We start from the raw sequence: 13,714 nt of genomic DNA, 5'->3' as shown, positions 1-13,714 counted from the left end.
ACCTTGTGCATTGGCAACAGGTTGATCAACCAAGGCATTTTGCATGCTTCCTTGCATCTAATAAACAAGTCCAAGCTAAGATGTTCCCAAGGGACGCGTGACAGAGTGTGAAAATTAAGTATTGATTTGACAGGAGCTTTTTCCAAGTATTTAGGGCTGTATATGGTTTGAGCAGACATGCGAGGCTGCTGCATGGCTTTAATGCATGTGGCCTCGTGCAACTCTACACGCTATTGAAACATTTCATCAAGACCTAAAATTACCTTTTTATGACCACATTGAAAACTCAAAATGCCTCAAAAAAATATTCCAGAATATTTCAAAATGTAAAATGCTGTGCCCAAAAATATTGTCTAGTCAAATAAATTGGGTGTCGTTGATCAGGCTCATTTCTATAGACAGTCTGATGATTTGCTTTCTATGAAATTCAAGAAGCTCTTTGGATCATTTGAAATCATTCTGGAAAACATGATCATCAGGTTTTCATCAGGAGTTTGTGCAGCTTGAGTGCTGCTGTAAAAACAAAAGAGGAAAACCAAACGCCAAGACACTCATGAAACTCATGTTTATGCTAACAACATCATTTCTAATGAAAAAAGAAGTCTAAGTAGATGCCTTTTCATTAGTTATCTCAGACATTTGAACCCCACTGTACCGCATATATCAGTTGTGCTTTAGGACAACAATTCTATTATTTAGGATGTAATATAAGGAACTAGTTAATGTAGACGGAAAATAAAAAAGTCGATATGAAAGAAAAAATATTTGCATGAAATACAACAATGCTAGCAACCCACAATGGTTCTGATTTAACACTTGCTGTTCTTATCAGCTCTCCTTTTACCTGTCTATTTAAGGAAGGAAGGAAGGAAGGAAGGAAGGAAGGAAGGAAAGAGTGTGAAGGCACCGGACATCTCCGGAGGTACGACAACTGAGCGTGTAAGGAACACACGCATCTTCACACATACAAACACCTATACACATCCACAACATAGTACCTTTGACAGTTGTATAAATGATATTTAAATATATACATGATTTGAGGATTAATTCATTATAACTAATGGCAATTAACTGCATGTCACTATTTTCAGAGAAAAGCCCCTAAACAAAGATAAGTGAAAGAATTACATAATTGTGTAATGTCTCACTTATATTAAATCACTGAAATAGCAAACAACAACCATCCAATCACCTCCTGATGGACTGGACAAAATCAAGTCCAGTCCTACATCACTCAGATATGCAAGACAAAAGGGAAGTAAAGAGTCGCAAATTCCATTTTATGCTGCCGTTTTGTTATTTAAAATTCCTTATTTAGGGAATAAGTGTATAGTTCAGGAGTTGTGATTAATTCCATTCTTTTTTATTGCATTTTTTGTTAGATGAGTAATGCACTAAATCAGTGCATTGAATCGACAGCCATAATATGCACATAACACTGCTATCCAGAACAGCATACACTTCACATACTAAACTAATGAAATCTTAATTTTTATATGCTCAAGCATATAAAAGTCTTTTTCAGCTTCTTTGATTCAATGCGCACGCACGCACAACTGCCATTTCAAAAGAGACGAGAGCGTTAAGAGGTTAGGAAAATGTTTTGGACATAATGATGCCTCAACAGGAATTTCCTGCTGGTTTCCATCCTTTCAAAAGCAGCTGTCACACACGCACACACACAGTTCAAGCGGTGCAGTTAAGCCATCAATAGGCGCTTGATGATGTGCAAAGGTGATTATCAATAATCAATATAGCCAGTCACTCAGAGATGTGAGAGTTCGGCAGCATCTAAGCAATCGCCTTCCTTATTTATTCCCTCTGCCATCACTCAATTTTCCATTTTAAATAATCTTGTTTCAGATGGGAGTTAACATTCACTATACAGGGGGTGTGAGGAGAGGTAATTCCCCATTAGATGAGTCGAATCAAATTGAAGCAGTTTGGAGGAAGCGGAGGAGCATCAGAATCTCGCATGTCTCTGGACCTTCAACAGTAATGCACTGAGAGAAAAGCCCTTTAATTGCTCTGAGGGGCGATGCAGCACTAACAGGCTTCTATTGTGCTGTTTTATAATGGCTATAATGGTATACAATCAGCATGGACATTATTCATGTGCAAACTTGACTCACTCACCCGTTTTCCATCTGAAATAAAGAGATTTTATTACAGCCTTTCATTTCATCTCTTCTAACACTCACTCGCTTTTTTCTCCCTCTCCAATAACACTCCCCCGTTCACCGCCCACTACAATAACAGAGAGAGAAAGAGAGAAACAGCACTAAGGATAGTGAGTACAAGAAAGAAAGTGAAAAATATCCAGACCCAGAATAATTACCAGGAGAGAAGCGGAAAGGAATCGCCAGAGAGAGGAAAGGGAAAATGAGTAGTAAAAAAATGAGAAAAGAGAAGAGAAAAAAAACGTGTGTGACAGAGAGAAAAAGAGAAACAAAGCATAAGTGGAAAAGAGCGATAGACAAAAGAGAAAGCCACAGGGAAGATAGGCAGCGAAAGAGAGATACTGAGAACAAATTTCCTATATATCTGCCATATCACAAGCACAGGTGCTTGTGATATGGCAGGACCACAACCAACCACACGTACAAGGGATTTCCAGAATACATGCTGAGACAGATCCATTCAGAACAGTGCCAGATGCAAGAGAACACCTCATAACGCTCGCACAGACACACACTTCAGATGACGGAGCTGCTCCAAAACCTACTGAGCATTTTAAGCAACACAAAGACTTGGTTATTCTGCCTTCATTTTAGACAAATTTCAAAGGAGCATTGCATGTAGCGTTCCAATGCAATCCCAGAATGCACTGCAGCAAGCTCATCATACAATAAATCCAATACGCCAGACAATGCAATAGAACTAACGATCATAATAATGAAAATTATCAATAAAAACATTACAGTGTCATTAAAATGTACAATTTACTCAAAATTTATGTGTGCTGTGTTTTTAAGCTCATTGGAGTATCCAGTGGTCAGCTTCTTAACAGGCTAACGTCAAACTCTTATTGGAGTCAATAGAGTTGAGTAATGCTACGTAAAGCGTCCCAAATCATACGGTTTTACCTAATATTTATGAGTGATATGGGTTTTTAAGCTTATTTGAGTACCTAGCTTTTAGCTAAGCATGCTAACATCAAACTCTATTGGACAAAATTGAGAGGTGAAAACCGGTATATAATGTCCTAAATCATGCATGTACCCTAACATGTGTTGTTAAGCTTATGTGTATATCAAACTGTTTTCAACATACTAACTCCAAACTGAATCAATTGAGAGTTGAGTATCTACTGTAGCCTACATATAAGGTGCCAAATGGGTCACTTAAGGTTCCATAATGCTTTTATCGGTTAATATTAGCATATTAGCTTCCTGCCATCAACAAAAATCAGGCAACTGACACCAAAGTTAAATAAGTTGATAATAAGCTCGGCTCTGTGTGTCCATTTCTTACTCACTAACATTTAGTTTTCAATCTGAGGCTGTGGCGTTAACAATGTGTCAGTTACATTCAATCATTTTAACGTATCAACAATAATCATTCACTTACATAACTTCAGCCTCACTGATTTTGAGACTTCGGCTTTATATAAAATGTCACTAGTCTGTAATTCAGCTGAACGTCAGTTCTTGTCTCGAGTAACACTATTTAGGCTGTTACATCTACTTTGATCATCAAGCAACACTCGATGTTTAGCTCAAGCGCAAACTGCTTGGATGCGTGTTCTCATCTCCCATGGGTTCGGAAATTATGCAGAGCAAAATGGTGGTTTGTCATGCATAAATAAAGAAATTCCTTCAAAATGTATAAATCTGTTTTAGGGGAGCTAAACAACACAGTCCACCCAGACCACTTTCTGTATTAAACGGTTTCAGTATTGGGTTTATTGAGCTCAATCATCAACATGCTAGACAGTATGGTGGGTTTAAAAGTAGAAATGTGTCGCTTGAATGTTGGCAGTAAATTGTTTATAATTCACTGATTTTCCCTACAACTACTTTATCATTTAAATTTTCAGAAAAGTTCAGAAGGTCTTCCAGGTCAGACCAGCCACTAGTCATGTACCTGAAATCACTGAAAACTGTAAGTCACACAGAGTTTGATCACTGGATTTACAGAAATCATTTTACTTTTTGAAGCGAGTTTTCTCAATGCTGCATATCTAAACAACTCCTGAAGAACACATTCATTTCTATTTGAATTATCATTCAGCGAGTCATTTAAGAGTCTTCGGAAGGCTTTTCTTGTCTTTCAAACATATAAAAATGTACAAGTTTAGGTTATTTCATATTGTCATGCAATTCCTCCAACTTTTGTTTTTCATTTAATTGAAGTGCCCCCTGAGATTTTAAGATCAAGATCAATAATAAAATTACGTCAAAAATAATGTTAAATAATACAATTCATGTGTATTGTATTATTTAACATTATTAAATAATACAATACACATGTAAATGTGTAAGGATTATGATACTAACTAAAATTTTTGTCATGTAATTTTGAATCAGTAACCGACTACAATTTGTTATTACTAGTAATCTACCCAGCACTGGCCACGGTATGTTTGTGAGGGATGATTAAATGTTCTTCTAGGAACTTGTTTTGGATCCAGAGTCAGACCATCCCTTTAAATAAAGTTTCTAAGCATTTTCTTAATCACACAAATATTACTGATCTCTGCACCATTTAAGAAATCTCAGCTGTCCAAAATTCTTTCTGAGCCTACAGACATCTGATCCTGTCAACATTACGAACCTTGAACTTCTACTGCAATGTGTATGCTCACTAAGATAGACAACTATTTAAAACATTCATGCTCACGCCAGAAACACAGGTGCATCATTACTATCCTCTGTTCCAAAAAGGTGACAAATGCCATACCAATTCTCCATGGATGTTTGTTTTGAGAGTTGATTTTCAGCTTAGCTTGTGAATCCAGATATGGCCTTGCACCCTCTGAATAACACAAGCTCCCGTGATGGGTTTCTGCGATCACACACTCGTGCCCATTCAAACTGAGAAGGCTTTGAATGCAACTACCGAAAAACATTTATTTACATCTCTGATGATTAAGTCGCAGGATTATTGTTGGTGTTTGTGACAAAACAATCGCGCATTCACATTGCACATCTACATATGGTCACTCCAAATGAGTCACACTTTTCGCAGATCATTTGCTTTAAACAAAATGCTGTCATCATCTAATCCACCCTCTCATTGCTCGAAACCTGTGACTTTTTCCAGTGGAACACATAAGCAGTTACTATAAAAAAGGTCTAAGCCGCTATTTTTATAAAAAGAAAATGCAACTGATCATTGGCTTTAAAAGTCAGTCGGAAAATTTTGCTTGGTTTATTTAAGTTGGAAAACAACAACACTAAACAGAAACTATGGCATTTCTGTAACATTTTATGAGGAAGAAAAGGTCACATTGACAAAAGTGTAGAAATGTATGAAGCACCATTTACGCAAACGTCAAACCAAAAGCAGCTTTCTGTTGGTCCCAATGAAGCCGATGCAAAATTCGCATTGTTAAATGTTTTGCCATTATGTGAAATTCCCAATCGCATGGATTGGATACCTATTGAAATGAGGTTTGTTCTCACATGTCAAGCAAGCACTGTTAGGCTGCAGTTTTTTAATCGTATTTCACGAGTTCACACTTACATATAATTTTCTATCTATAGCATGAATGTCATTTCTCGTGGCATTTATACGCCAAAAACAGTTTTTGCGTGTATATGGTACGCGTTTTTCGCGTGCGTATGATTCGCACTTTTTGGCGTAGGCCTAAAATACACACGAACTCCCCACCCCCTCCCCCCTAAACCCACCCCAGGGTTTTTTAGTGCGTAACATAAGCACGGAAAAAGCTTTTTTGACGTATAAATGCCACGATAATAAAAGTTCATTTGATGTGCTCAATGCATGTGCATTGATCAATGTTTACATATGAATAAAAGTCTAAATTAAATCTTTGTATCATATAAAACAAACGTCTCATTGTAAGACTTGGATTAAACTGCTGGATTCATGGGAATTACTTTTCTGATGTCATTTTGTACTTTTTGATGCTTGAAAGTTTTGCTTGATAATAAATAAGATCTGTGTTCAACAAAGAGTTGTGACCCTTACACGTTTTGTCCATCAAGACAATCTTTACAAGTTAATCCAAAATGTCTACATTTTGAAGCCTATATAAAGTTTTTTAAAAACACAAGCAGACACAATAAAGTTAAAAAACCACAAGCAGGTTATAACTGGTGTGTTTTATGTCATAGATAAAAAATGTAAAAATATTTAGAGGCTTTGTAAACCACAGACCTTATTTCAGGCGATTTAGCAAAAACCAATTTTAAAAACCCATAGACTTTAGGGAGAGGGAACCGGAAGTGCTAAAATGCTAACTCACTTCCGCGTTTTAGCCTACAAAGTGACATCGAAAATTCGGCAATCTATAAATGATGACAGAATTTCGTTTTTGTGTGAACTATCCCTTTGAGTGATTTTTTGTGTGGTCAAACATCTGTTCGTGTTGGTTTAATCTCGTTATGTAACTTATATACTTCTTGACTTAAAGGATTAGTTCACCCAAAAATAAAAATTCTGTCAGTATTTACTCACCCTCATGTTGTTCCAACCCCGTAAGACCTTCGTTCATCTTCGGAACACAAATTAAGATATTTAAGATATTAAGATCGCTCCTGCATACAAGTCCATAGGCTTCTTGAGGGAATGACTTGCTGTCCTCGAAAAGTCATTAAAGACATTGTTAAAATAGTCCAAGTGACTACAGGGGCTCAATCTTAAGTTTATCAAACGACGAGAACAAATTTGTGCGCAAAAAAACAACAAAAATAACGACTTTATTTCAACTATTCGTTTATTTCTCCCTCTGCGCGAGTCAGGTTACTAGTTTAATAGCGTAAGCTTCTGTTATTGTACGTCACACGCATCACACACATGACCAGCGTCGGCCAATAGTGAGCCTACGTGTGACGTAGCTTTACGCAATCACACTACGTTAACTGACTACAGGCCCATAGAGAAGGAAGTGAATAGTTGAAATGAAGTCGTTATTTTTGTTTGTTTTTGCGCACAAAAAGTATTCTCGTCGTTTGATAAAGTTAAAATTGAGTCACTGAGGTCACTTGGACTATTTTAACGATGTCTTTAATGACTTTTCGATGACAGCAAGAGTCATTCCCTCAAGAAGCCTATGGACTAGTATGCAGGAGTGATCTTAATATCTTAAATATCTTAATTTGTGTTCCGAAGATGAACGAAGGTCTTACGGGGTTGGAACAACATGAGGGTGAGTAAATACTGACAGAATTTTAATTTTTGGGTGAACTAACCCTTTAATAGTCTGCTCTACTATATGTATGGCTGCATCCAAGAGTTACCACCGATATTTTGGGAACATTATATGGGAAGCATGTGCACTTTCATTCTTATTCACACAGACAGAGCAGGACCAGCAGGAAGTGTCCTCGTGCCCGACCATTCACCCAAGTCCCCGGTACACAAAGTCCTCACCTTATTGTAGACACCCCAGGACAGCTCGGTCTCAATCACCATGACAACAATGCCAAACATGCCGAAAATGAGCGCATAGTCACTAAGTCTCTTCCTCTTTTCGAACAGTGCCCTCCTGTGGCCTAGTTTGTAGCCAATGTTCTGATTCTTACGTTTAGAGGCTTTGGAAGCAGTCCTCCCTGGCCCTCCCACAGCACCGCCCCTCCTTCCATTAGTCCCGCCCCCCGCCGCGCCACCCAGCATGCCCCTGCTCTCAGAGAGGGCGTGGTTCTGGTGGTAGATGGACATTTGATTGGCTGAGGCCTCTAGTTCGTAAGCGAGTCCGTAAGGCGGATCCTCTTTCGAGGAGATGATGATCTCTGGGGGGTTCTGGGATTGGGGTTGACTGTGCTGAGAGGAGGCTGTGGTCACCTGGCCCGCGCTCGCCCCACCCTCTTTGGTGTCGCTTCCACTGTCGGACTCGATGAGGTTCCGACGGGAGGCGCTGAGGCGGCTGAGTGGCTTCATCACGCCACCACTGTACTTGCACGAACTCATCGCGATCTCTGTAAAGGGGTTACTGTCTCGCCTGTGCACCAGGGGACTGGCCTGCCTATGCTTACATCCCCTCTCTCGCTCCCTCTCCCGCTCCCGTTCTCGCTCAGTGGAAGGTGAATGTGAGGAGTAGAACAGCGCATTGTAGACAGGAGACGTCTCCCCGCTCAGGCTGTGTTGGCTACCCAAGCAGGAGGAGAGCGGCGTGCTAGTGGGGTGGAGCGCGTTGGGGATCGGCGTGGACAGCTGAGGCGTCATGGACAGGGGTAATTTTGGCAGCGACGCTGGGGGAAGGTTCGGCGTGGTGGGTGAAGGGGTGCCATTGAGACGCTCCAGGCTACTGTTGCCTCCCGTATGATTTGAGTGGTTGGTCCCAGGGTAGTTGCTAGAAAGGGAATGGGAGATACCACCGAGAGGGAGGGGGAGACGTTGCTCTTCGTCTTCGCTCCCGCTGAGGACCAGACTCAGAGAGGGAGGGGGATCCATGGCAACCAGGCTCCAGCAGGTTTGTTTGTGCTCTGCTCCTCAACTCTGGAGTTTAGTTGGAGGGAGAGAAAGGAAGAGTTAGAGTGATGAACGGATCATTACGTTATTTATAACCGAATAAAATTAGCAGGATCAAAAAAAAAGGCTGGAATAAATAGGGGACTTCCCTCAAATGAATAAATTAAGGATGGATTGAAAGTGTTGGGTGTGAGTGAGACACCAGACCAGACTGAGTGAGTGTCTTTTCGTTGTGAGTGAAAAAAGAGAATACTGATGAACCAAGGAACCCATCCATATCTACTAATCGCTCTGAGCCTTCTCTCTTCCTCCCTTTCTCTCCCTCTCTCTCTCTCTCTCTCTCTCTCTAACTGACACCCCCTCCTCTCCTCTATATCCTTCCAGCAATATCTGTCACATAAATGCTTGGAAGATTCTCACTATTTTTAAGAAACTTATGCAATAGTTAAATTGTGGTCTCTGGACTGACCTGTGACAAATGCAAGACTCATCATATTACCATCATTGCTCTGCACTATTTGGGCATTTGTATTGCATCTAAAATAAATACACGGAAGAGAGCATAATATTCATCATTTAGTACATTTATAACCTTGTTTTCACAAACCTTGTTAGTACATTTATAACCTTGTTTATTCATAATTACAAATATTTGGATTCCATCAAACATCTTTCTCTGTGTCACTTACCTCTCTCCTGTCAATCTATCTCCACCTTCATATGGTGATTTCAAAAGCAGTGCAACAATATTCCTCCACACTTTTTCTTTTTCATGTTGTCACAATCATGCCATCATTTCTTCTTCGGCTCGTTGTCAAGCTGTGATTCCAGGTTGAGGGTTTTGTAATGACATAAGTATAAAACGGTTTTTATTTAAACGAGACTCCTCCCGACGAAAGCTGTTGCGTTGAACACCTGAACAATGATATAAATAAAAGCGGGGAAGGATTTAGAGCGCTGTTTAATATGTCAGGAAATATATCCACCCGTTGCGTTAATTAGCATTATTAGCCTCCTGTGAAGAAAAGCGCTTTAAAGTAGCGTCTGAATATGAGTAATGGTAAAAGTAGCGAGAGTCTGATGTTGTGTAGAAATGGATGCATGTCCTCCAGCTCTCACTCTGACAGCACGTCTCTCATACTCTCTCTCCCTCTCTCCCTCTCAACTTCTCTGTCTTTTGGGCTCCTTCTCTCCGCCCCAGTCCCTCCTCTCTTCTCCTCTCATTGGACACACATCGCTGAATCAAGCAAATAAGGTCTGGAAATACTAGAAGAACATTTAATTTAGAAAAAACACCGGCCCCCTCCACTCCTCTTTCTGCTTTCATAGCACAAATATATTTCTATAAAACCTAACAACAAACAATCGAGCCTTAAAATATGCTTATTATTACAATTGTTGTTAGTCATAATAATAATAATAACAATAACATTAATAACATTTTTAAATAATTAGATATTGATAAAGAATAATTCCAGATTAAATAAGCATGACAAACAAATAAATAAATACAATTATGACACTTCTAGCTGACCAAATCCCAACCAATTACAGTAGCGATGTCTGTTGGAGTTATCATTTTAATTTGTCATTTTCTTCTCTATGTTATGTTTTTATCTTGAGAATTAGAGAGAGATTCGTTGGTATCTTCAGTGATTAAATTCAAGTTGTCAAAAAAAGTGCCATGAAAAAAAATTAAAGCAGCATTACAATTCAATTTCAGTGGATTGCCAACTTTGCAGTGTAATCTGCACTCTTGCTTCAGGTCACCGAATCATGACATTTCTTGTCAACTCTCATCAGCATAGGAGTACAAACACAAAGCTGCAGCAACAGTTTGAAGTGTCCTACCAACAGGTGGCAAAGGGCACAGCAGGACCAAGCCATTTCCCACAAAAGTAGACCTACAGTAACTGCCCCTTTGTCAAACAACAACACCATGTCACCAGGAAACTGCACGGCACCCAATCCTAGTCTAACAGACATCCCTTAAACGGACAACTTTGTATTTAATAAAAATGTGTTTAATAATGACAAAATAACTCACTGTGGCTGGCATTTCTCAAAATATCTTCTTTTGTTTTCCACAGAATAAGATATTTTGAGAAATGCCACAGTGATTTATTTTGTCTCCACACTCAATGGTAACCAAAACTGTTTTGTCACCAATGTCTTTCAATCAAAATGTCTTCCTTTATGAACTTTATTTTTTTGGGAGAACTATCCCTTTAAGATATACTTCAGCCAAACCTTTAAGTGACCTCATTACCAATGTTGACATCCGCTTTTTATGATGATCACAAACCGCTGCCTATTCAGCGCATATGTCCACCACCGCATAGGATGCTGACCCTTGCTAATGCATGTAGATCTAGAAAAAATGGATAAAAAGAAAAACAAAAAAAGCACTTTAAATGAGTTTCCAGGTGAAAGTGGCTCATCACTTTGCTATCTCACGGCAACAGTGTCCTCTCCATCATGTCATTATGTTCTGGCTCCGGTAATTACCACGTAAAATCCAACATTTCAGGCTCCCTAAACCGGATATAGCAAGATGGCACTCCATCAACGTGGACAGAGAATATTTTTCTTGACAGGAACGAATAAATTAAATACTCATGTCACCTGGAAAGACGATTTCCCCAGATTTAGTGACTATTACAGCACAAACCATATGTCGACCCAGTGAAATCATCGGCAGCAAGCGCTGTACTCCTTATCCCGCGCGGTAGTCATGGTGATGATATAAGGTCACGCTATTCCCATTCCCATGTGTCCGGTATCACATCATCTAAGGGGCATGACACAGGCTTAATTCCCCAGCGGCCAATCCAGGAGATTTTAAAACAATGACAATCCAGGAGATATTAAAACAATGACAATCCGGAGATATTAATACAATGACACAGAGTGAAAAGTGGGCAGCTCAAAGACTTAAGGCACTGTCATAGATTTTGAGCATGCAAAATTTCCTCGGACTCTCCAGCGGTCGTGATATGATGTCATTTGATGATGTCTTTTTTAAACATGAATTCAACCTAACAAATAGGCTACACTCAAAATTTACTGCAAAAACATTGGTACTTTTAATAGAGCCAAGAGGTTGTGCCGTGACATATCGATCTTCTACTGTTCACACGGCTTCATGTTTTGCGATTTCACATCCTAGAGGTCACCAAATTTGAACATTGGAATGCATGAAATTCATAATGCTAAACTTTTTTTTTTTTTTTTGCATGAGCTTGCATTTGCGGCTGGATGCGTTTGCAGTGTGACCACCCCTTTATTGTGACCACCCCTTTAAAAAAATAAGTGAAAAAAAAAACCAAAAACAAACCAGCCACTTTTGAAAGGGAACTCCAGAGAAAGGAGAGTTACAGCTGAAAGACCAATGGAACCAATGGAACGGTCAAAGGTGACCGTGCGAGGACAGGGACAAAATGCGACACAGCTGTCCAGTTCTAACCCGGAGAAGATGACGGACATGACAGCTAAGAGACCAGCTCAGAGGACATGAGAAAGAAAAAGGGAGAAATCTGTCATGCCGATTTCAGTCTCTCCGACAGGGAAGATAATGGATAAGCAGAGATGGGAATAGTGACTCCAAACAAGTGATTTTGTTGCTTTTGTGAAGAGAAAAGGTCAGCTCGTTCCTAAAGGACACATATCATATGAAGTGGTGTAATACAGCGTGAAAGTTCGAGAGAGAATGGTAAATGCTGGAAAAACACTGGTCTAATATATATATATATATATATGTGTGTGTGTGTGTGACCAAACAACAGAATGAGCACAGGCAGAATGGTTACCATGCCAACACCAGAGTACACAGACAGTTGTCTTGTCTTCTCTTTTCCCCCCTGTTGGATGAACTTCTGTCTAAATGCTATAGACTAGTCTGCATCGACACAGGAGGAGGAGCTCTCCATCTCACCTTGATCTTGTTTTATTTTAAATTGCACTTCTCGCTAATAGACGTGTAGGCCCAGCGTGTTTGATCCACGAGTGCGCGGAGGGGAAGGCCGCTTCCACGCATCTAAACAGGCCATAAAATTCCCATCATCTCCACCAGGATCGAAAACACACTCACACACCCACCCATGGATGCTAATCAATAGCAGAACAGCATCACTCGGTGGGCAGCGGGGCGAAAACAAACCCACCTTATTTACTGCTAATGTGAACTCAGCAATACTACACTTGAGCTATGCCTCCGCCGGTCCGTTCAAAACACACCGTGTTCTTGAAGTCAGTGGGAGGCGTTGGTGACCCCTATGATTCAGTGGACATGCTAAACTCATGAAACGATCCATCAAATTGAGTCACGGCCCATAATCTTTCCTCCTTCCAGCCATTCGACTCTTCTCGCGGGGCAGTGCTTCCACACCGTTTGATGGTAATGAACAAAAAGGGTTTGCGGGGCTGACAGAGGCAGAGAAATTTGAGAGCGCAATGAGAGCGAGATAAAAGGGGTTAGGAGTGGGAGCAGGACGGAGCCAGGAGAGAAACAAGGAATAATAAGAGAATGGAAGAAGATAAGGAGAGAAAATGACAGGCCGAGGGTGTGACTGATGGGGGGCAGAGGGAGAAAGAGAAGGAGAGACAGATGGACAAACAGAGACATGTAAACAGAAAGAGAGAGGGGTGCCACAGTAACAGTCTGGTGCTATAACGTCAAACACTTTGCTTTAGATCCCATACGAGTATGAACACACACACACACCGCATATCCCTCTTCCAAACAAATAACTACACCCTTTAATGGAAAGATATGGAGAAAACATGCACTTGTTCTAAAAATACACATGGCCCCCCCCAAAAAAGATAGCAGGCTTCAAAAACAGCAGGCGCAGAGTCTAAATAATCCACACGGACAAATGCAACACAATTGTGGTGACGTCCTCGCTCTTGAAACAAACACACTCAGAGAGAAGTATTCTTCATGTTCGCTAATGGACTTCCTTACTGCCCACACGCTCAGGCTCAGTGCTACATCAGCACTCTACACCATCACATCCGGCCATAATGTTCTAGCAGGGTTCGCTCAATGTTCCCCTACTGTTGGCTGATGAAACATGTCTTAAGTGTTTTGGGAGACAATTTTGAATGGACA

The 13,714-nt window shown here is 40.2% G+C and overlaps 1 protein-coding gene across 2 annotated transcripts in view; it reads right to left on the bottom strand.

The window, feature by feature from the left end:
- Nucleotides 1-9,773, bottom strand: part of kcnn3 (potassium intermediate/small conductance calcium-activated channel, subfamily N, member 3) — a 51,135-nt gene extending 41,362 nt beyond the window's left edge. Inside the window, exons 1-2 of one of the 2 annotated variants that reach the window (XM_039679661.2) lie at nt 9,291-9,773; nt 7,564-8,628 (exon numbers count right to left, since the gene is read on the bottom strand). In XM_039679661.2, coding sequence (XP_039535595.2) covers nt 7,564-8,583 — 1,020 coding nt within the window. In that variant the 5' untranslated portion in view covers nt 8,584-8,628; nt 9,291-9,773. The remainder of the gene's footprint in view (nt 1-7,563; nt 8,629-9,290) is intronic. The other variant, XM_039679658.2, reaches the window with a different exon arrangement.
- Nucleotides 9,774-13,714: the final 3,941 nt, after the last annotated feature.

The sequence above is a fragment of the Pimephales promelas genome, chromosome 12, assembly GCF_988280905.1.
Source record: "Pimephales promelas chromosome 12, fPimPro1.hap1.1, whole genome shotgun sequence".
NCBI lineage: Eukaryota > Metazoa > Chordata > Actinopteri > Cypriniformes > Leuciscidae > Pimephales > Pimephales promelas.
The sequence above is the reverse complement of the archived record's forward strand: the minus strand, read 5'-3'. Positions and strand labels throughout refer to the sequence as shown.